Here is a 24,897-nt window from a genome sequence, read left to right on the forward strand (position 1 = left end):
CATCACTCCAAAACACTTTAGATACATGCATTTGATAAAGTAAAGTGCGAGTGATTTCAAGAAGATGTCTATTGTTTCCCTTTGCAACCTCATTTTTTTTAGGAGCATGGGCACAGAATGATTGTTGAACAAAACTAAACTGAGTTGTATAAGTAGTGGATTGTGCACTAAAAAACTCTTTAGAATTATCACTTCGAAGTTTTCGAACTGGAAAATCAAATTGAGTCTTTATTTCAAAACAAAAGGCACAAAGTACATGAAATAACTCAAAACGATCTTTTATTAAATATAACCAAGTCATTATTGAATAATCATCCACAAAGGTTACAAAGTACCGGAAACCCAAATTGGACACGACTCTACTAGGATCCCATACATATGAATGAACTAACATAAAAGGGCTTGCAACCCACTAATTGACTTGGGAAGCAAAAGAAACACGATGGTGCTTTCACAACTGACAAGACTCACAATCGAGACTAGACACATAACTCAAATTAGGCACAAGACATTTTAACTTTTCCAATGAAGGATGACCCAAGTGACAATGAATTTGGAAAGGTGTGGCAGTAGTAGTGCATGCGATAGCAGGAGATGACGACTCAAAGTGATAGTGTTCACCAGCTTTATGCATGCCACCAATTGTCTTCTTCGTCTTCAAATCTTGAATAACCACAGCATCAGGGAAGAATATCGTTGAATAATTCATGGATTTAGTAATTTTGCTAATGGACATAAGATTGAAAGGAAATTTGGGAATGTATAAAATTGAAGGAAGAGAAATAGAAGGAGTGGGATTTACAGTCCCAACTCCCTTGACTACAGTAGTGGATCCATTAGCAAGAGTAACACAAGGTAAATTTGCAAAATATTGAAAAGTGGAGAAAACATTAGATATACCTGTGATATGGTTAGTGGCAATGGAGTCTATGACCCAAAGACTAGGATGAGAAGTACTGGATGACAAGCATACCGTGTGCTTACTGGATTGGCCAAGAGATGCAATGGGAAGAGCAGCTTGTTGTGACACTTGATACTGATGGAACTTGGAATACTCTTCCTATGACATTGAGACAATACATTGCCCCCCACTTGACCCTTAAGGTGAGGAGTTGGTGGTGGCTGCATTGGCTACTCATAAAGGTGTGAAGCCACTAGTGGTTGCATTGGAAACATGTGAAGATCTGCCATGAAGATCCCAACATTGCTCAATACTATGATTATTTCGTCCACACTGAGTGCACTTGCAAGGTCTTCCTCTGCCTCATCTGTACTTGAACCACTGTGATAAGTTTTCGGTTTTTTGGCAGAGAACTAGAATCCCTCTATGTATAGAAAAGGTTGTCCTCTCAAACCTAGAATGCAAGAATAGGAAAATACATGCTAAAGGAAGTACGGCGGACATGAGAATAAACATCAAAATATGATAGCAACTTAACACTATTGAGTATCTATAACCAAACTGCCACAAACTTAGGTCTCAAGCCTGTTAGAACATGAAGAACTGTCATCTGCTCCCTCTGCTTTTGCTTCTGCATCTCATGAATGTCGGCAGTTATAGGTTGCACGATGTTAAGCTCCTTATGACTACGCTTCATCTCCCTAGAATAATTTGCACTGCACCAATCTCGTTGTAACTAAAAGTATTCCTGGGATAAATCATATATACATATAATGTTACTGGAGTAAAGAAGTTTGACATGATTCCAAATCTACTTGCATGTATCTAGATGCATACACATCAGTGCAATCTGTGGCTCCATCAAATTCCATAAAAGGGAAACAATCAAGGTATCTTCCTGAACCCACACGCCTTTTCTCTTCTCATTAGAAGACCTAGATTGGAGCAAGTGGTCAGATTTCCCTAATCCTGCTAAATAAATCGAACAACTTTAGACCATTGAGCATAGTTCTTTCCATCCAACTTTTGAGTCATTATTTGTGGCAATGATGTAGGGAACAAATTTTTGGGATTCATAGTTTCCATCCCAACACTCAAAAATTAGCAATCACATAAAAAACAAGAAGAACAATCAAAACTAATTGGGACAATCATAAACTATGTTAAACGCCGACACAACAATGGAGGAGGTGGACAACTCACCGATGGATATAGTGTTGCCACAACGCTCACAAATAGCAGCAACCACACCAAAAACAAGAAGAAAAGTCAATAATCAGAACAATCACAAACCATGTGAAGCACCAATGCAACCACGGACAAGGTGGACAACCCACCGATGAATATGGCATTGCCACAACCTCACAACTGAACATACAAATGCTACCATGGCACCAAAAAAACTCACAAGGAAGCCTTCACAAACCATGAACAGAAATTAATGGAATATCGCGAGTGCAGGGTCGAAAAAGGTTGAACTTTTGAGCAAAAAACAACTTGATAGTGTAGTCTAAAGAAGCAATCGGAAGATGGTAGAAGAAAAAAATATATATATAAAAAGTGGTTAGAACTACTCTCACATGCCAGCGTGTGGGGTCGGCCCTGCCGGCATTTGGCTAGCGTGTAGGGGGCCCTCCAGCAATGGGGTTTTGTGGGGGTGGGTCGTCGTGAAGGGGGGGGGGGTATGATTATGGATATATGGTTGGTTTTTTGATTTAGTATGGGATGGAGGTGGATTAGGGAAGAACAACTGTGGGAATGGTGTTTTCCGGCTACAGCCGAGGGAAATAGGGTTTAGATAGGATCATGATCTGATACCATGTTTAGATTTGATTAAAAATGAATTACCTAACTAGAAGATAGGTCTCTCCCTTTATTTATAATACAAATTTAAATACATTCTAATGACAATAATACCCTTACTAACTCTCACTAATTAACATTCTAACACTCTTAATAATAAATATACTAAAAGACATATATAACCTCTAATAGCTATGTTAGCAAAACCAAAAAGTGAACATATCTATTTATAAAGTGCTTGATTGTGTAGTTGCTAGGGTAGTAGAGTGCTATAGTAGGTGGAACACAAAAGGAATCCTTACTTACAAATTATTATAGAAGACTTAACCAAACTTTCAAATTAAGACTCAGGTTAAGGAGCTATTCTCCAAGGCTAACTTAGTTGAATAAAATCCTAAACATTGGATTGAGAACTTTGAACAACACAACAAAAATATGAGACTTGAGTTCACACCTAGAACCAACAATCTGACTTTGAAGAATAAAGGGTTGTTTTGTATACTAATGTTGGACATAAATGCATGGAGCACCCCTTTGATGATGATGTGGAGGTTGGTGATTCGTTATCAATGGGATGGAATCATTCTCCCAACCATCATGTTAGAGGTTTTTGGGGTTGTGTCCTATTACACATAGGATGCCTTGTGGAATAGGGATAGTAAAAATATGATTCGTAGAAGTTGTAGAAATTCATAGAAAAGGGAAAGAAGGAAGGTAATTAGACATAGATTAGAATAGGTGAGAAGGAGATAGAAGGTAATTGATCAAAGGAAGAGGATGCTATAAAAGAGAGAGAGAGAGAGAGAGAGAGAGAGAGAGAGAGAGAGATAAAATGACATTAAATTGTTGGCATTGGGCTAATTGTACTATGTGTTGGAAAATAATTGAAAGGTCCCTACAAAGATTAACTAGTCACATATTTCTACGTCTCCATTCTCTAATTCAAACTTGGAGTTACAAGAAAACCCCCAATTCTAGCCCTTAAATGAAGCAAATTATTGAAGCATCTTGTAGTCAACAAACAATTATAGCCGAAATGGAACATCTTGATTTTTTGTAGTTGTTTTCTAATTCTTTTCATATTTCTCACGTGCTCTTTATTTGGTTACTCCCTAGGTCAACTCTGTAGGTGACTTGGGTAACATGTTTAAGGTGAGAGATGCACAACTCGTCTCAGTTTCTTGCTATTTGTGGGTGTTAGTCTTTTCTCAGCTTACGAATTGAGGCAATTCTTCGGTTAGTGAATTAGGTCTAGGCGAATGAATTTAAGCAAGGTGAGGGTGAATGAAATCATTTACTTGCCCAATACTTTTGCCATATTCACACTCTCGTTTGTTGTTTGGGGTGATCCTTGCCTAGGTGAATGAGACTAGCTTTTACTTTCCTCGTGTATATTTTGAGAATTTTATTGGATAGTTGTATTCTTATGGGGAAGTGCACAAAGATTGCACAAAAAACTACAAATCAGGGCTTCTTGATTCCCAAGACATAGGAAGAGGAGCAACAACCTTGCCAAACCAAGTTTAAACTAGATGTTGCAACTGCGGTCATTTTTTAGGAGAACACCATTTATGGACAAGAAGGGTTTGGTGGTAGACTTTGGTAACATGAGACACATGTTGCAACAAAATTTTAGACATCCATAGGGAAAGAGAAGATTTTGTGTATTGATGGGAAACTCTAGGCCCACTCTTGTGTTTGAAAGAAAAGATCGAAGAATCTATGTATATACGAGACTCTATGCTCACTCGAAATTACATCTCACTTGAATTTTTAATGGAGTTGGAGAAAGAAAAATAGAACTTTGAAAAAAATGACGAACTTATTGCCACTAAGTGTAGAGGGACCTTCCATTTAGTATTATTATCTATACTATGAAGAAAGGAGATTCCCATAAGAAAGGAGATTTTCAAATGTCCAAAACAGCCCTATAATTGTGCTTCTAATCAAATTAAATCATATTCTTCACCTCATGTCCTTCTTTATAGTTTTTTTTTTTTTAATTTTGAAAATAAAAATTCAAATTTGATTAGGGCATTATGTTTGCCTACTTGCGTGTGACTACTGTTAGGAACCCGTGAGCATCCAGATCAAAATGACACCAAAATTTTAACGTGGTTCGGTCAATAACGACCTACATCCACAGAGCACACACCAAATATTCACTGTCGCCGAAAAAATTACGACTCTTATACACTCTCTCTCTCTCTTCCTCCTTTCTTCCTCTCTGCTTTCTTTGAGCTTCTCTATGCTCACTATGCACTATATTTTACATCTTACACAACCCTCTATTTATAGGGCATGGAATTTAAATCACAATTAAGATAAAATTAATCATGAATGGAAGTTACAATGGAGAGGTTTAATAGTGGATAAATACACCATGTTTCTGACTTAGCTCCTAACTTGCAAAGCGTCTCCAGCTGTGTCTCCTTGCTGTCATCTGACTCCAGCTCTAACAATCTCCCACTTGGAGATAGAGACGCCTCCTCAACCAGTATCATGAATAAATGATGTGCTCAAAATATGTCTTCAGGCATGAAGACCAACTGAAGTTGAACACAACTTTTGCTTCTCTGTAGTCACCAGCTTCCTGTCTGCTCGATTTTTGCGGACTAATCTAATGGCTGTCAGCTTCACAACTGGTGTAAAGATGTCGGTGTAGTCAATTTCTTCCTTCTGCTCAAAGTCTTTGACTACCAACCGAGGCTTGTACTTTCTGGAGCCGTCATGCTCCTCTTCGATTTTGTACACCCACTTGTTGTGAAGCCCTTTGAGCAACTTCCACATTCTTTTGGAGGTGAGGGACTTCATCTCATCCTTCATCACAAGCTCCCACTTACTCGTATCTGCCACCTGACATGCTTTATCATAGTATTTGGACTCTCCTCCATCTGTAGGAAGTAAGTAATCAATATACCTTCTATCTGGTACATGGGACCGAGTATATCTCCTAAGCTCCGGAGCTAGAGTAGGAGACGGTGGTGCGACAATCTGCTCCACTGGTTCCTCCACCTGAGGATTCTCAGTATTCTGCTGATGTGTTCCGACACATTCTGAGTGGACCAGTTCTAGTCCCTTCTTCTTTGGGGCATGGGTGTTTATCTAGAAACTTGCCCTCTTTTGTTTCCCGACTATACAATCCTTACACATGTTAATTTTTACTGAAATAGACATGGAGGCATTTGAGGTTAGAAAAAGTGTTTTGATTTTCTTACCTCGCGCAATCGTTAGTACACCCTTTGAAACTTTTCATTCATCGCCAATGAATTTCGTCGTGTATCCCTCATATGCTAGCTGACCAACTGAGATCAAATTCTTTCTCAGGTCTGGAATATACCTGACATTCTTCAGCTTCCATACTGACCCATTTATATTGATCTTCACAACTCCCTTGCTGGTTACATTGCAAGGTCGATCGTTGCTAAGGTACACCTTACCAAAATTACCTGGTGTGTACTCCTCTAGGCAATCTCTGTAGCATGTGGCATGAAATGAGGCTCCGGAGTCTAAGACCCAAGACTCCTGCTTGCTCTCCAAAGAGCATATCAACATCTTATCATTCTCGGAAGCAATATTTGCTTCTGTCTTTGCCCTCGTTTCGAATTATTTCTTCTGACTCCTACACTGGTTCTTATAATAACCATTTTTTCCACAGTTGCAGCACTCAATAACTTTTGTGTTCTGGGAACCTGTGTCCTAAGTACCTCTGGGATTTCTGGATTGAGACCGCCTGGGCCTAGATCTGCCGTGGTTGCTTGATCGTCCATTCCTCTGTCTCGACTCTCCATGTTCAAGGCTCAAAGTGGAGCTAGGGTTCGAATGCATTCTTATTTCTTCCGTAAAAATCATGCTAACGACCTCATTATATACAAGCTTCGATTTTCCTACGGAGCTACTAATGGCAGTAATGACACCATTCCAACTTTCAGGTAATTGACTGAGAATTAGTAGGGCCCGAATCTCATTATCAAACGTTATCCTGACTGAGGTGAGTTGATTAAACAACTCATTGAAGTTATTCAAATGCTTACTGAAACTTTCACCTGCAGACATGTTCATCGTAAATAGTCTTTTCATGAGATATACCTTGTTTGCGGCTGAAGGCTACTCGTACATATTAGAGAGTGCATCCATCAGAGACTTGGTGCATGTTATATGCTTGATATTAAATGCCACAGATTTTGACAATGTCATTCTGATGGCTCCAAGGGCTTTTCAATCAAGCAACTCCCACTCATCCTCATTCATAGATGTTGGCTTACCCTTCAAAGGTAAGTGCAATTCCTTTCCAAACAAATAATCTTCAATCTGCATCTTCCAAAATCTAAAATTGTTTCCATTGAACATTTCGATTTTTGAGCTCTTTTCATTCGACATCTTGATTCGCTAATCTAGATATGGAATTAGCTCAAATGGATAGCGTGGTTGGATCCGAATGATCAAAAACCTTAGATATGGTTCAAGTCGCTCGAAAAATGGATCCAAAAAGACTTTAAAAAGCTCAGTCAAAGTTTGGTCAAACTTAGGCAAATTTGGTCAACTCTGCTGATGTGGCGCTGATGTGCCAGTGTTGACGTGGCAGGATGGCGGCCCACCTGATGTCGTGGCAGCTGAGGTGGCAGGGTAGGGCCACCTACTAGCGTGGTGGTGGGGCCACTTGCTGACGTGGCACTTATGTTGCTGTGGCACCTCCAACTAACGTGGTACTCACCTAGTGACGTGGCCCTCGATGATGTGGCAGTTGACGTGGAGGTTCAGACCAGAGTTAGGAGCCGGATCTTGGGTTGATCTAGTATGAGTTAGATTCTGGGTCAGGTCGGGCTCCTTCCGGGTCGGGTCAAGGCAGATCGAGCGAGGAAGACGCGTGTAGCACGTGAGTGACTGGTCACCAGCATGTGATCGGCGCATGGCAAAGCGTCCTGCTCCGAAAGGGTGCATGATGGCGCGTGAGCCTTCGTCTGAACTCCGTTGGAGCTCCGGCTTGCACCTTTCTCTTCGTCTCAGCGAGCTGAATGCAATGGTGGCCTCAAAACGCAGTTTTGATCAATTGGACAGAGCTCTGAATTTCAGGATCACTTCTGATTAGGCTTTTCTGCTTCAACCGGACTCTGATACCACATGTTAGGAACCTGTGAGCATCCATATCAAAGTGACACCAAAATTTTAACGTGGTTCGGTCAATAATGACCTACGTCAACGGAGCACACACCAAATATACACTATCACCGAAAAAATTACAACTCTCACACACACTCTCGCTCTCTCTCTTTCTCCCTTCTTCCTCTCTGCTCTCTCTAAGCTTCTCTGTGCTCTCTCTGCACTATATTTTACATCTTCCACAGCCCTCTATTTATAGGGCTTGGAATTTAAATTATAATTAAGATAAAATTAATCATGAATGGAGGTTACAATGGAGTGGTTTAATGGTTGATAAAAACACCGCGTTTTTGACTCAGCTCCTAACTTGCAACGCATCTCCAGCTGTGTGTCCTAGCTGTCTTCTGGCTCCAGCTCTAACAACTACTTGTCTTATGTGCATGGGATGAGTAACCATCAGTAGTATAGGATTTATGCTTTGAGTATGTTTAAGCCTAAGTGTAAAGTTGGAGTATGACTCCTTAGTCATTTTAATGTTTCCTATTATTAAAGCTGAAGAAGCTTATTAAGCTCTTTTAGGGAGGGTGAGTGTTTTTCGTACTAAACACATGTTGCAAAGGAAGGTGTTGTTAATGAATGATGCTGCTTGAATGTTTACTACATTCTCATGGTAGTTAAAATCAAGACATGAATCGTAGAATTGTACGATTCAAAATCACCCCGACGATACAGCTTCCAAATCGTACCTGAATTGGTGGAGTTGTGGTTCCAGAATTGTGAGTAGAATTGTAACGATTCTACAATTCTTCCTGGAATGGGTGTTTTCCCTTTTTGAGCTTGAATTGTAAGGCCCAATATGTGTTTTTATTGTAAAAAAGGGCCCAAAGTTTTTACATTAAGCCCAAAATCTTGAAATTTGGGGAAAAATAACTCCTAGAAGCTCCGTTCGATAGCTTCGATGCTTGATTCTTTGATCAGCAGCAAGGCAGCAACCAGTGAACCCTTCGAGCACTCTCGTCTCCCTTTGAATCTTCTTTACTCTAGTTGAGTACTACTATAAGGTTGTAACAGTCCTGTCCTGTTTGATGTGCAGTTTAGCATTAGAGGCTCTGTTCGACAGCTGAGGTGTTTGATACATCAATCAATAGCAAGGCAGCAACCAGTGAACCCTTTGAACACTCTCTCTAGTCAACTACTTCTGTAGGGCTTCGATGTGCAGTTCAGCACTCAATAGTCGACTCTTGTGTTGGCACTAAGTTCTGATTGTTCTCTAGAGGTCGACTCCTTTCTTCAGTTCTCATCTCTCTATCGAAGACCTCAACAGCTAGCGGTGTCAGCACTCTTTTCTTTATCGACTCCTTTCTTCCTCTTCTTTTTGCAGCTGTGCTTATTAAGCTTACAGTCTTTCAAATTATTATACAATTCCATATACATTTTTTTTAAATATTTTTTAACTAAGTTTATTAATTGAATTATTAATTAAGCTTATTAATTAAGTTTATAGTTTTTAAGAATTGTTATAAAATTTCATATACATTTGTCTAAAAATATTTTGTTTACACTGAAAAAAGAATCTTACGATTCTTGATCCGATTCTACGATCCGATCGTGCAGACCCCTCCAATGATCCTACGTAGAATCCTGATTTTGAAAACCTTGCTTGACATTTGCTTTCAAGAATTGCTTACTGCTTCTGCTACTTTGCAATACTTTCAGCATGTCACATGCAAAGTAGAATTCTATGTAAGAATCAAAATGACTTGTGGATTGCTATACTCCTAATTTAGAACCCTATAAGTGTGAGTGTGTTTGGTTATGGTTATGGAAATCAAACCTACAAAGAGAGAAAACTTGGGTTTATGACCATTGGTTGTAGGTTTATTGGATATGTAGAACATAGTGCAACTTATAGGTTCCTAGTACTAAATGATGTCTTGGATCATTACACAATTAAATGGTGGCATCCTCAGGGCACAAGGCTCCTTGCTTTTCCAGGGTAGGGGGAGGGTTGTCATAGTCTACGCAACCTTACCTCTGTTTTTTGCAGAGAGACTTCGAAGTTAAAGAAATTAAATTGGATCTTAGAACTGTGAGAGTAAGAATTCAAAAATAGAACCGAGAAGAAGTAAAAACAAAGGAAACAAATTAACTTTGGACATGAATGTTACACATTCTCCGTTGATAATGATTGACTGACATGCACTCAGAGTGCAACCTCAACTATTGCACAAATTTGGAAGGAAGCTATAAGCAATGAAATTGAATCTATCATGCATAATACCATAGTGATTGATAATGGAACCTATAGGTTCTAAGGGGAATAGTGAATATTCAAAATTTAGCTTTGACAGGTTAATTGGAAAATTTAAAGACAATATAATTGCTAGAGCATACACACAAAAGAAAATTGTGCACTACTTTGACACATTCGCACTAGTGATTGAGTTTTTCCAATTAAAAATTTAATAGCTCTAGCCTCTGTTTATAAACTTATAATTGATCAAATGGACATGAAAAAAATAGTTATGAATGGCCACCTAGAAAAATTTAATATTCTTATAGGATGTGTAGTCGAGAGACAAGAAAACAAAGTATGTAAACTAGTGAAATTTGTTTATGGTGTAAACAAGTGTCCAAAAAAATAAAAATTTGACCAAGTGTTGGCTTGTAATAACTTTTCTACTGTGATGTGGTAGATGCATATTAAAAATGTCAATTGTGTTACAAATATGGATGACAGGTTAATTTTTGGGGCAAATTATAGTGCAAACAATTAAGTGTTCTCTACCCTCAAAATTTGATGTGAAAGATCTAGAAGAGGCTTTGTTATTTTTGGGGTAAAGATTGCTAGAATAGACAATGAAAGAATAGACAATGGGAAGCATCATGACAAGAGCATTTAACAAAAACAGCCTTCAAAATGACAATTTTCAATGAGCAATAACTGCGCTCTTATGTTTTTTGTAAAATTTCTAATATGCTCTTAACTAAAAGGTTTCTCTATTCTAAAAGAACAAAAAAAAAAAAAAAAGGTGTGTAAAATAGTAAAATAAATCAATTCAGGTTTCTTGCTAAAACTGTTTTCCACATTTCTCCCCCTTCTCTAAGCATCACAGTTTTTATGCATCTCCTCGTCACTCTCCTCAATTCAATTTCATAGCGATAATTTGGAATTTTCCACCCTCACAAAAAATATTTCATGATAGTAGGTATTGCACTTAACATTCTTTAGTTTCCTTTCCAAATTACCATTGGGTGGCTGCATCGTAGCTGCCGGATGAGGCACCATGGAGAGGTGCTGATGGGGGTTGCATCAACGGCAAATCTATGTTGGCAGCCATGGTTGCAGCGGTGGTGGCTGGACGCTCAACAGCCCACCATATCAAGGGGTGGAAGAAGGCTCGTCTTTCACTAAGGGGTGGAATCACCTTTATAATGCTTCCCTTGCTACTATTCCCATTTATTTTTTTTGATCCTTGAGAATTTAGGTATACTCCCTAAAGGGGGAATGAATTGGATTTTTAAATTTTTTTGGTAACTTTGTTTTATAAATTTCTTAGTTAAGTATTAACCCAGCAAATTGATTTTCTAACAACTACTCAATCAACAATAATATTGAAATCAACAATCCTTTGTTTAATCCAAAATCAAACTTTTATAAATGAATGATATTAAAGATCAGTTTAATTAAAATATCAGAACTTTTTATATTCAAAATCAGAATTTATTCTTCAATAGTGATAATATGAAAGATATTTTCAAAAAAATAGTTTTATAAAGCTATGCAACTTTCCTTTATTAGAATAATAAATTTGGCAAAATTTACTTCAACTTGTGATTTTCAAAATCAGTATTCAATTTTGAACTTGTTAAACCAACCAACAACCAACAAGATAGTACGCTGATTTCAAATATGAAATAAAATTAGTACTTATAGTATGCTGATTTCAAATATAAAACAAAATTAGTACTTTAGCAACTTCCAATATGCAACAAGTGTTTAATAAACATACACGCAGGTTATATACTTGCAACAAAATAAAGAGATTAGGGAGGAAGAGCTTTAGACTAGATTTTTTACAAGGTTCGGCCAGTAGCCTACGTCCTTGCCCCAAGCAACCGCTGTGAGGATTTTCTTTTTCAACTTTTTACCAGGCAAAGTTACAATCTCTCTTCGTTTGAGGTGGAGATCCCTCTCTAACAAGAATACCCCTTATTGCTAGGCAACGATCGAATATCCCTGAATAGTCAAACAACAAGAAAATAAGAAACCTTCTTTGTTCATACAAGAACACTCTCATTTAGAGCAGATTTGTACAAGTAAAAATCAATATACTTAAGCTATAATCAATATAAAAGAGTGAAGCTCAGATGAATATCACCAGGGTTCTGATTTGATTTGAAAATCTTGGTGGAAAATGATAAGAAACCGTGAGTTAATTTCAGCAAGAAAGCTTTGAACTTGTAATCAGTATGTGCTTGATTGTTGTATTTGATTTGTGAAAACAACATAAATTTATAGAGTAATAAAACTTATTTTCGTATTCCCCAAGTTACTTGCAATGTTTCCTAAGTTTTCTCCAAGTTTGGGAGTAAAGAAATCAGTTTTGGAAACTTTCTCCCGTTGTTTTAAAATTTAAAACACGAACATCAGTCGATTGTGACACAAGGGTCAATCACTTGAGCCTTTTATATTCAGCGTATTTTGAACACACAGTGTTGAGTCCATCGACTATGACCTAAGGGTTAGTCACCTGTTTCTGCTTTGTTTGCTTAACTTTTTTCAACATAAAATGTTAGTCGCTTGATACAATTCCATCAGTCGCCTGTCCTTGCAGCTTATATATTTCTCAAAACCTTGATTTCAAAAACTTTAACCTTTGATCTTGGAAAACTTAATGAGACTTTTAAAAGTATTTTCCATGGTTTTCAAAAACAGGTCTCTGAGTCAATCATTATTCCTAAGAGCTTCAAATATTTATATTAAAAACGTATGAAGTACTTACATGAGACTTTTTATAAACTATAACTTTTTAAGTACTAAGTCTTCATGCATTTGCTTCCATTCTTTATCTATCATGAGCTTCTTTTTTCAATCATCTTTAGCTTCATCAAATCTTTGAGCTTTAAGTACAAGTTTTTAATAAAACTCTATAAGTACTTAATCTTGATCTTTCATCAAAGTATTTGAGCCCTAAAACTTCACTTAACCAAAAATGTTAAGTACTCTTGATTTTTTATCATCAAAATGAGATTCTAAACCTTATTAGGCCAACAATCTTTCTTCAAAATACCTTCTAGAATGGCTAGGAAGTTGGTGAAGATTAAAATAGATTTCTTGTGGTCAGGTTTTTGGGAGGATAAGAGGGATCACCTAGTTGGTTGGGAAGTTGTTAAGAGGCCTAAGTCTTTTTATTTATTTATTTATTTATTTATTTTTGGGGGGATGGGATGTGGGATCTAGGGCTTGGAAATGCGGTTTCTAAGAACATATTATTTTATGCCCATTCCTATAGTGAAAATAATTTGACATTGCAATTTGTGAAGCTTTTTCTTTACAAATTCTATATTCCTTAGGGTTAGTGTGCTTAGTTGTAGTGCACACCTAATGGATTCACCTACATAAGTGTTGAGTGTGGCTGCACTCCCAAGTGATCTTAGGCAAGATTGCCAGAGCACTCACACAATCCATGCAAGGCGTGTCGCTTATTCATGTTAATCATGTAGGACAACTATGCTTGAAAAGTGTGGTATAGGTGCTAGCCCCAATGACTCATTAAAGGGAATTGTGGTTTATGGAGATTTAAAATCACACTCTATACCAATGGATGACACTTTATCAGTATAAGTCTAGTTCATAGTCGAAAAGGAACTACATAAAATGCATTACATCTTGATTGACATTCCTTTAGCCTTTTGAAATTTGTGAAAAATTGTTGGCTTTTAAGTATTTGATTCATATTTCAAAAGCCTGAACCATTGGTCTCCTCCTATCTTTGGTGTCTTGTTCATCAATTTGTTATTCTTTAGCTCTTTTTGGATTGCTTCTTTGCCTGGCTCACCACCTTATAGGTGCACTCCTGATCTTATGATAAACAAGCATTACAAGTCCATGAGCAGACATGATGAGGCAGTCTATTCATTTTGAGGGGTCCCAGTCCAGAAAACAAGATAACAAAGCATGACACATGTAGTCTTTGTGCACAGCAAGTGCAAATCTTAGTATCAAGCATCACAGTTGGCCTGAAGTCCAGCTCAATTTGGATGTTTTGGCTTTTGATCCTTCCATGTTATTTTGCACTTGGTGAATAGCTATTAGTTGACGACTTTTATTTTTATTTTATGTCATTAATTAACTGTTATCAATTCCTTGTTAGTATTTTATTTGTGTGTATATTGCTATCTCCAATCTTTCGGATATAGATGTTGCAATTTTAATAAGAACCTACTACAGAATTCAAAACCTTAGTCATCTTTAAACTCTCTGCTATCTGGGTTAAGTTTAGTGCTTTTCCTTCTTCCTTGTTGGTGAGTGCGTGCACAAGGAGAAGATTGTTGTGTCCTGGGGGCATTTTCAGGTGTTTTGATAGAAACCTTTTGCACCATCTGGCAGTGCAGTGAGCTCATGCTAGTTTTGATGACTACGATGCTGGTAACATGCCTTTATTAGTATATTTGTTCCCTAGGAGCCCTTGAAAATTTAGTCATGGTTAAATCTTGCATGAGAGGAGAAGATTAAGGAATTAGAAGCAAATAGTTAATTCTTATCGAATAATGTTATTTCTTTTATTTTCATTTTAGTTTTTTGTGATCCACAACCACACCTAAAAACAAATATTATTTCATAAGCGAATAACAATTAAAAGCAATGTCTACCTCTGTGCAGTGTGCAATGCTTTTATCACTAATGGTATTATCCTCCTTTTTCTTTTTCCCCTATGTGCATGTAAAATGAGTTTGGCATCTGCAAGGTAAGATATTTGGGTGAACAAGGAGGACAGTTAGTAACCTCCAAAAATCTTAATTTTTCTAGTGGCAGTTCCTCTGCATCATCATCAGATGAGCACTACAAATTTACCCTCATCATCACATTGCAGTACCCAACCCCTTTCCTAAAAGTACTTTACGAGCCTCCGTTGAATTTTCTGCGCGAGCATGGAGCAAAGAATCTGCTTCTGGCATGAAGTTTTAACTTCCTAAGCGCCCTTTTCTGCTCGAGAATGGGGGCCAAACCAATTTGAGATATTTTTAACATGGAACCTGTAATTTGTTCTCTACACTCATAGTCTTCCACGACTTATGATATTTTGCAGTTACAGTTCCTTGTTAAGACTTGCTGCACTTCTTAAAAACCTTAGTGACTTGCACATCTGAGAAATTTTTTGGGTTGATTGATTTTGCGAAGGATTGAATATCTTGAAGTCACAAATATTTGCAGGTTGTTTTCATTCTGGACCCTATCTTGCTGATTTGTGGCTTGTGTATGCATGGTGAGTGAGCTTGCTACTCCCTTTCCTTTCATTGCACCATCTTCGACAGTCACATATATAACTTAAATTGATAAACACAATAAATTTAGATGTTATAAAATCAAACAATTTGAAAATACAATCATCACAAATGACCAATGACCATTTGATAAGCATATTCTACTTTTGAGCATTTATGTTGTTCATGTAATAAATCTTTAATCAACTCTTAAGTTTGGTTCCTTTTTTTTGTTTCTGGTTTTGCTTTCGGAATGGGGAGGAATGATTTGGTCTAAGAATCAACTTTTAAATATAAACATAACTGATATGGTCATCATTACTCAATGTTTTTCTATTGAGGATTTTGCATTGAGATCATAACAAATATATGAAAAGTATGAGAACAAGCTTGATTTAGGAAACATCCAACACAAATTTATTCCTATTCAACTCTAATCGAGTCAAATTGTTGCACAAGGGTCTTTTATAGGTTGGGAATGCTTTGCAAACAAGAAAAACATATTAACAAATTTAGAAACCTAAATAATCACAAATACAGCTTTACTAAATTGTAATACACTAGAATCTAATTGATTTTCATAATGCTAAATAAAAAAGAATGGCAAACAAAAAGATGTTCACATTTTGTAATCTCCACTAGTTAGGAGGAAAAACAAAACCTTGCCTTGGAGTTGAGAGGCAAACATGCAAACACTAGCCATTCAATACTCTTCATCCTCATACCCAAACTATAACTCCATCCACAACCTAATCATGGCACTCTTGGGTATTGACTTCGTTTTTTTGGACATGCCAATTGGAAGCCCCTTTTGACCTCTTGATATGAACTCCAAAAAGTTTATTGTTGCTCATTTCCCTTGAAGGAACTGTGAGCATCAGCAACCTTTTGAAAATCAGGCATATAATTATTTTTGTTTCTGTGTTAAAGTTTGGAATACATTGTTGGCCCACTACATAGCAGCTTAAGATTTTAGATAAAGTGATCGTTTAATGTGGTGTACTCGAGCCATGGTTTCCATGAGGTTGTGTTCTAGTATTATTGCCATGTCCATTGTAAGTAAAAACACTATCTTGTTCCAAATATTGTTGTTCCAAATATTTTTATTCTTCATTGTTCATCTCTCCATGTGCAATTGGGCTGCATGTGGAAGGAGTGTAGGCTTGATGTACATTTTTGGCCGACAACCCAACAACTTTAGCTTTTAGGTAAAGCGGATTGGAACAATAGAGACAACTAGAATTATATCTCCTTCTTGTAGTTGACTAGGAAGAATTTTCTTGCATAAGATGTGTTGTGGGACTTCACTTTACTAGAGCTTGCTTAAGAAGTTCGTGTTGTTGTGCCGGTTTATGCCACCAAGGACATGCATATCCCTTGAGGCAAGCAACTACCAATCTTGTAGTTTTATGCCTTGATGTGTGAAGATGTTCTCAATTTGATTGAGCCAATTGAATAACACTTTTGGATCCCCTTCATTGGTGAATTTACATAAATAAATTTTGAGTCCATAACCTAACTCATTATAAGATTGCATGCTGGATGGTATGGCACTATGAACATGAATTTAGGTTGTAGTGCTTAGAGTAGCATCTATGTCCAAGAGTTCCTTTTTGTTTTCTATCTAGACTAAGGCTAGTTATGAATCTTATGATATTTCATGCATGGATTCAACGGCTAAATCTTGGAATCGAATTTATTTTGCAAAGAAGAAACTTGAGAATTGAAATTGGCGATTTAAAAGATTAGTTCATCCATCTATCTCTTAGTTCTTCCTTTCTGCTTATATATCTGAACCACATTTGAGAAACTGGACCAAATTGGCTCTTTATTTCCATTGTTTCTTCAATTAAGAACTAAATAAAGTTTAGTTTGGACACAATTTCTGGTGAACAAGGCTGAATTTATCGTAGGAAGAGATCAATTTTTTTTTTTTATTGTTTGAAGAAAAATATCACATGCACAATTCATTTTCTTGAAGAGAGTCCCTCAATTTCGAGACACGAGAGTCAAACTATTGCATAAAACTATCAATTTCTTGTGGATATGGTAAAAATACTGGAACCAAAGTCAAATTCTCATGGAGGTCAATGCCTTGGCCAACTTCATAAAGACTAGGGCTAGTGTTTCAATCCATGCACATTGTTGACATTTGTGGCATGTGTTCCTTTTGTTTTTATTACTCTAATTTGTTTTTTAATAATTTCCTTGTAGTGATTTATTTTTTGAGTTCAAGAACCTTTAAAGGATTCCTTGAATAATTGTATCTTCCAATGTGTATGAATTTCTAGTCTACTTTAAGATTTCTTTATATCATTTTTTTGGACTTCCTAAATACCTTGAGTATTTGTGAACTTTCACAAATATTTGATCTTAGGAGGCAAAAATATAAGAAAAAACAAGCTTAAAGACCAAATAAATCTAGAAGTGTTGTTCAAATTTGAGGGGGGATGCCTTGGGATCTCAATTAGCCTTTTCGATCAATACTGAGGGTTGATTTTTCGTTTCTTTACATTATTATTCCATGGATTTGTATTACTCAAGCTTCCTTGAACTTTTGAAATTAATAGTGTTGGTAATTTCAAAATTCTAGGCAGGGACCTTGTATTTTGGACTTGGATATTATCTAAGCCAATGTTTCTTGCATTATTAAGTTGTCGATAACATTATTTAATTTTTCTAGTGCTTCCTTGCTTCATCTTTATAGGTTGATATATGACCTTCCTTCTAAGAAGTTATAGCTCCTGTTAGGGCTGCAAATGAGCCAAGCCAAGCTTTGCCTTGCTCAAGCTTATTCATTAAATTTTTAACTGAGCTCAAGCTTGAGCCACACTCAGACTGAGCTTTAATATTCTAGCTCAAGCTTTTTTATTATGCAAATGAATGAACTCACGAGCCCTTACTAAGCTGAGCTATTGAGGTGCTCACTAACTGCTTGATTCTTTTGGAACCTCTCATTTTGAGAGATGAGAGGTTCTTGCTAGGCAGAAAGGTGAAAAGGGCTCTTACTAATAGTGCCTTAAGAGTTTTTTTGCCTCGCCAAGCTAGCCTATTGGCCTTGAGCATATTAGGCTTATCACTAAATTAAGGTATGGAGTTTGAGCTGAATAATCCTATGCATAAATAATCCCTACTTCTAAGCCCATTGCAGTCTATCAAGGCTAATTCAACCTTATTAAACTAGCCCATAAATGGTTCTTATTCAAGTCTATTAAACGAGTCCAAGCAGTTGAGCCACTCATGAACTGAGCCCATCCATGTTTAGGCCTGGCTCTCTTCGTAAACAAGCCAAAAAGTTGGACTTGGGAGTTGCTCCTTTACATATGGAATGAGTTTGAATGTGCTCATGTTGAGCCGAGCTTCCAAGCGGTTTGGTTCATTTGCAGCCCTAGCCCCTGCACGCCTTGATTTTTCAGTCATGTTGATTGTATATTTAAAAGTTTTCTTATAGAACCAAGCCTTGCATCTTAATAGATAGTTTATTGATTCCCCTGATAAAAAAGAAATGGGGTTGGGGAAGTGAATTGTATTGCTTGGTTGTAGTGTTATAAGATTCTACATTTGGGAGTAGGAAGCTTTCCTGCAAGACTCATAAAATGCAAAATATTTTTTCGTTTTTGTACTTATTTAGTGTATATAACTGTGGTTGCCTAAGGGCAAGTCCTGACCAATGGTGTGGGTGATTGGGTGTTGCATCCAATCCTGAAAATCACAAGTTCAAATCACAGAATCAGTTCCCCCAAGTGTGGACTATGGAGGTAAGATTTCTTATATTTGCCCCCTAGGTGCCTGATGGTGTGAGATCCTTGTGCACCGGGTGTTAAATATAAATATAGCTGCAATTTCCAATGTATAGGTGTGGCATTTTTTATTTTTTTTCCTGTTCTAATAGTGAGGTACTAATGCATAAATACTAAACTTTAGGGAAATCATGTCAATTATTAGGCTAACCTAGCAAAAGAAATGTTAATAATTAGGCTAAAAATCTGTAAATTGTAATTTCCCTATTAATCTAAGCATAGCATGCATGCTGATCAAAATAATATTTGTATTCAATCACTGATTTTGTATTCTATGATGAAACAGTATTTACATTCACTTGGACTAGATGGGTAAGACTATTCAGGTGTTTGGCTTCCCATCTCACGTGTCTCCGGAAGCAGTTAAGGAATTTTTGGAGCGATACACAGGTAGTGGAACTATTTTGGCTTTGAAGGTTAGGATGCCCAAAAATGGAGGTTCAAGAGCATATGCTATTGTCCAATTCATGACTTCCAAAGATGCTGAACTGATTATTACCTTGACTAATAAACGCCTATGGTATGGGAACTCTTATTTGAGGGCTCGGGAAATGGAACTTGATATTGTGCTAAAGCCTAGGGCCTATTTACATAGCATGGAACATATAACACTGCACTTTGGGTGCCAGATCTCAAATGAAAAATTTTATGTTCTTTGGAAAGGGAAAAATGTTATTGTGAATTTTGGATTTGAACTAAGAAAAATATACTTCTACTTTTCGGACTGCCGTATAGAATACAAGCTTGAGATTGACCATGAGAACATATTGCAAATTAAGCTATATCGCTCACGTAGTCGAAGTGCAAAGTATCTCCTCATTCAGGTTTGGTAATTTGACTTTATTCCTATTTTAAGTTTGTTGTTTGCTTCTCTTCATGCTTATGATAGCAAAAGGGAATTTCTTTTCAGCATGGTGATACCAATTCTAAATGCACATAATTACTGTTTGGCTTTAAATTATGAAATTGGCGCACATTGAACTTGTGTGCAGATAGTTGTGAACTAATTGTGAACTATTTATGTTTGCACCCTTGCACAAGGTCACACTAACATGTGTGCATGTTTGTATTGATCGTGGGACACATGGTGAGATCTCATTACCAATCCTAACCTTGCAAAATATCTCCTTATTCAGGTTTGGTAATTTGACATAATTCCTGTTCTAAGTTTGTTGTTGGCTTCTTTTCATGCTTAGGATAGCAAAAGGGAATTTCTTTTCAACATGGTGATACCTATTCCAAATACACAGAATTACTGTTTGGCTCTAAATCATGAAATTGGCACACATTGAACTTGCATGCAGATAGTTGCGAACTAATTGTTAACTATTTATGTTTACACCCTTGCACAAGGTCACACGAACATGTGTGTGTTTGTATTGATCTTGGGACATATGGTGAGATCTCATTGCCAATACTAATCTTGGGATGTTTTGGAGATTTTGTCCTGGTAGGCTCAAAATAGGGATTGTAAGGGGAGTTGTGAGTCCCTTGCCCTTTTATCTATCTCTCTGCTTTTGAAATCCCATTTACTTTTGGATTCCCTCAAGTTCTACATTTCTCTCGAGTTATCATAACTAGTCTCCTGCCACCAATCATGCTCAAGCTTCTCAAAGATTGCCTAGTTCTCCTCTTTGTGCTTTGTTGAGAATATCCATTACCTATGTACAATGTAGAGGTCGTTCCTTTTTCAAGAATCCCCCTCTACACCAATCTTAAGAGGACCAAAAATAGTTAGAATAAAGAGGGATTTTATATTGAGTGAAAAAAAGAAGAAAAGATTGGTAAATTATCCAAATTTCAATGTAGGGGCCATAATTTTAAACATGAGAATGGTGGCTGAGCTGGTTAAGCCACCTAGTTGGTTTGACTGGTCTGATGGTGGGTTAAATGGTTGAATCGGTAATGTTAGTAATATATAATTTGTAATATGAATATGTATGTATAATGTTATGTAATAATATTGTATTAAAAAAATAATATTACATCATTACATATATAAATATTATAAAAATGTTAATTAAATTCACTTTTATTAGTCCAATGAAAGCTAAAAACAATGACAAGAAGCCACCTTAAAAAATTGAATTACTTTCCTATTTTCATAAAAATATTCTTTATAATTTATTATTTTTATTTTTAGCCAAAAATATTTGTTGAAACTGGCCAATTGTGGTCCTATTGTATGTCTATTTATTATTATACTATTTTCTCAATCTTTTTGGGAAGAAGATAAAATAAATTTGATTGCTTGGGAAACAGTGAGTAAATGCATTACATATGCCATGATAAACATAAGCCTCACATTGGTGCAGTAGTAAGCTATTCACTTCCTCTCACATGGGTCCTAGGCTCAAGTTAGGCCCCCAGCAATTTTCTCAACATTAATTTTTTTTTTATTTTTTATTTCTTTAGGCAAGGACTAGGTTGATCCTCCTTCAACCTCGGTTTGGACCAGTTTCGATCATTACAGGCTGGTTTGGCTAGGTCAATCCTGATTCATAAGAATTTTAGTTTTGGTAAGTTGACTAGTCCAGCCTGTTGGCTGAATCTGATTAAATTGGGTTAGACTAGATGGTCCAAGTTTTCAAACCATGGTAGGGACTACTTGGGATTTTGCACATTCATCTTGGATTCACTTGTGTTGCTTTGTGCTAGTTTGTGCTGCCTAATTTGCATTGTTGCGGTGTATTTCCTTTTTTGTATTGGTGTGTACTGTCTATATTGAGGGGTGAATTTTTTCGTTCTCTACAAAGAAAGCTTTGCTGATATTGTTTACATTCAAATCGCTAGAATCAAACTGATTGTAGAAAGTGGAAACTTAAAAGGGTTAGGTGGGTAGAGCAATGAGCTTGACTCGTGTCTATGCTCTTTAGATCTCCTCACTTTCTATATTGGCATTGGCTAGAAAGTAGAAAGTAGAAAAAAATAAATTTAAATCAAAATGATGTATAAATATAAGAGTTTAGGACCATAGCGCTTAGAAGAAGCCTATGCTACTATTTGTCACCATGGGAGAAGGAGAAGGAGACTACACTTTTGGCAGACTATTGTTACAATCTGATGTTTCCTCTTACAATGATGTGATTTATTTTTTATGCCTGTATATGTGTTAGGTTGTTTATCGGGTGCTTGTATTGTAATTTAAGTGTTTGCAATGCTTCTTTGTGGTATACTCTATTTTGTGTTGTCAAAGTGTGGCATGCTTAGTTATGTGTGGCGTGTTGTGCTATTTAAGTGCTTCTAATTTTGCATGTTATGTTGTTCATTCTTGATACTAGTGTGTGCTGATTGTAGTATATTGGGGTGGTTTTGATGACCTCTATAGGGAGAGCTTTGGCTAATGCTGTTAAATGTAAGGTACAAATCACAGCCACCAAACTAGTTGGGTTCTCCAAGTACTTATGGTCTCTGGAAATACACATGTATGTTAACACAGAAGGGCTGCCTGAGTATTTGATTTATTATCCACTCTCTCTAAGATTGAGGATTATGAATAGTGTATGAAAGAGAATGACATATTGCAAGTGTAGTTGTAGAATGCAGAATAGCATGTAGTCATGAATTTCTGAAAACATGTTTTATAGAACAACAAAAGTCATACGTGATGATCTTTGTGACAGCTTCTCACATGATAAAAATCAAACTTCGTGTCTTTGACTTGTATGAGAAAAATTCCATACATAACCAAAAGGTAGCTCCATAGGTGAGTACTATAGCACTTTGAATGGTATATGGGACAAACTCGATATCTATCAACTAGTTAGTGTTAACATTGAGATGGTTAAGAGGCAGGAGGCAAAAATATTGGCCACCAAGTTAGTGTTTGGATTGCATCCTTAGCTTCACCTGATCCATGATCAGATTCTTGCCGGTGAATCTGTACCTTCCATGATTGAAGCACATACTAGAATCCGACATATCACCGAAGATGGCTCTAAGTCTTTTCTCAAGCTTCTTCTTGTGATAGTTCAACCATGGTAGCATTGTCTTTGACTATGGTAAAGGAAGTGTTGGAGGATGATGAAGAGGTTTGGATGGAAGCATGGTTGTAAAATTGCTATTTGATCTACTTTATTAAAATGATCCTGATCCTACCTAGAATTGCAAATTGGTAGGATCGCAATAGGATCATAGTAGGATCGGTAAGATCATAGCAGGACTGTGGTAGGATCATAAGATCCTACATTATTTCATTTTAAAAATATCTTTACTAAAATTCTTTTGTATAGGCTGGGCTTTTGATGCAAGTAGGTGTAGGAATAAAAGGAAAAATTATAAATAAAGACCGAGATTTTAGAATAGTGTTTCCGCAACCTTCTTTGACTCAGGTAATTACTAAATCTGTAAAATAACAAAAAGATGACTACTGTGAGTTTCAATTCTTCTAGTAAGACACTTTCTAGGCACAACAGCAACTCAATCCTTAAATCATTACCTATTTGGCACTGTTTCAGAAAGGTAACATCAATTTTTGCTTGTCTCTGGCACCTTTAGTAACGATGGAGACCGCGGGGTCAAATCCTCAAATCCCTATCCTTCAGCTCATTGAGTTCCCTCAAAGATGGTGAGAGGGGGAAGTCTTCAAGACACAGCATGCCTGTGACTGCTGCAGGGATGATTGCCATATTTTCCTCCACAGAATTGGGTTTTGGAGGCTCTCCAATAGGATGCTTATCAGCCAAAACAAAGTCAGCCTACTCGAGCTAGACCTGTTGAGTAATTGGAGCCCCAAACCAGCTTTGGAAGTCCATGAAAACAGAAGGGCCAGAGCTGGAAGCGAAGGGGGTGAAGGCAGATGGCTTAACAGATGGTGGAGGAGAGGAAGACCCAGAGAGTGAAAGGCTGGAAGGAAAAGAACCTGAGCATGAAATTGAGTGGCCCGCAGTTAACCTAGAACACAAGTCCTTAAAATTTTGAAACTAGTTAGGTTGAAAAGGCTAGGCTCAGAAGATTAAAAATAGAAGAAGTTCATTTGGGCTCTGGAAGCTTCTTGGATGATATTCATGAAGGATCCCATGCACTCATTCACCTTCTTTGCAACCTTTGTCTGTGATTTGCCAAAAGAGAGCGTGAAGCAGCCACCACAGTGAGGGCAAGCTCAATCAAGCACCGAAAGAGGCTTGGGTGAAGCTTATTTGAGGTCAATTGGATTTTCGAATAGTATGACTCGATTGTTGACCTTGACCAAGTCTTGGAATAGGCTGGTGAGCTAGGGATCACTTTACAACCCAATTCTTTCATGGCGGTGATGATTGACCCATCCTTTCGAGTTGAGGCCTTCTAGGATTGGTGACGATCGTCTAGCCACCTATGTTGATTTTTGATAGGTCAAGGAACTTGCTAAACTTCTATTCCTTGAGTTGGAGCAATAGTTTATTCTCCTTCAACCTCAAGCGACTTAGCCAGGAGGGGGAAAGGAGCTTGGCATTGAAGTAGCTCCATAAGTCGTCCAAAGCTGCCACGAGCCACACAATTTCCCCCACCATGAGGAAGAAGGAGATCCTCCTACTCTTTTGGTTATCCATGATTCTGAGAAGGTCAACCTTCCCGTCATTGAGCATGAGAAAGAAAAGATTTTTGTATGATGAAAATGGCTATTTTGCTATCTTTGTGATTCTGAGTAGCTTTATTATTTACTAAAAGCATGAAAAGACTCCATAGGATCAATTGAAACATGTCCAAAGCTGATTTTGGATGGTATAAAGATGTATTTTTAAACCATTTTAGAAATAAAATTTTTGTTATAAAGAATTTCAAAACCTTTTGCTTGAAAGGTTAGATCAAGAATTAGAAAGCAACATG

The 24,897-nt window shown here is 37.1% G+C and overlaps 1 protein-coding gene across 1 annotated transcript in view; it reads left to right on the top strand.

Annotated features, from left to right (window-relative positions):
• The window catches only part of LOC131153391 (probable RNA-dependent RNA polymerase 1), a 66,160-nt gene that overhangs the window by 14,363 nt on the left and 26,900 nt on the right, over window positions 1-24,897 (top strand). The window contains exon 2 of the mRNA XM_058105663.1: window positions 19,379-19,916. Within this exon, the coding sequence (XP_057961646.1) occupies window positions 19,401-19,916 (516 nt within the window). The 5' untranslated portion in view covers window positions 19,379-19,400. The remainder of the gene's footprint in view (window positions 1-19,378; window positions 19,917-24,897) is intronic.

This window comes from Malania oleifera, chromosome 4 (assembly GCF_029873635.1).
Source record: "Malania oleifera isolate guangnan ecotype guangnan chromosome 4, ASM2987363v1, whole genome shotgun sequence".
Taxonomy (NCBI): domain Eukaryota; kingdom Viridiplantae; phylum Streptophyta; class Magnoliopsida; order Santalales; family Ximeniaceae; genus Malania; species Malania oleifera.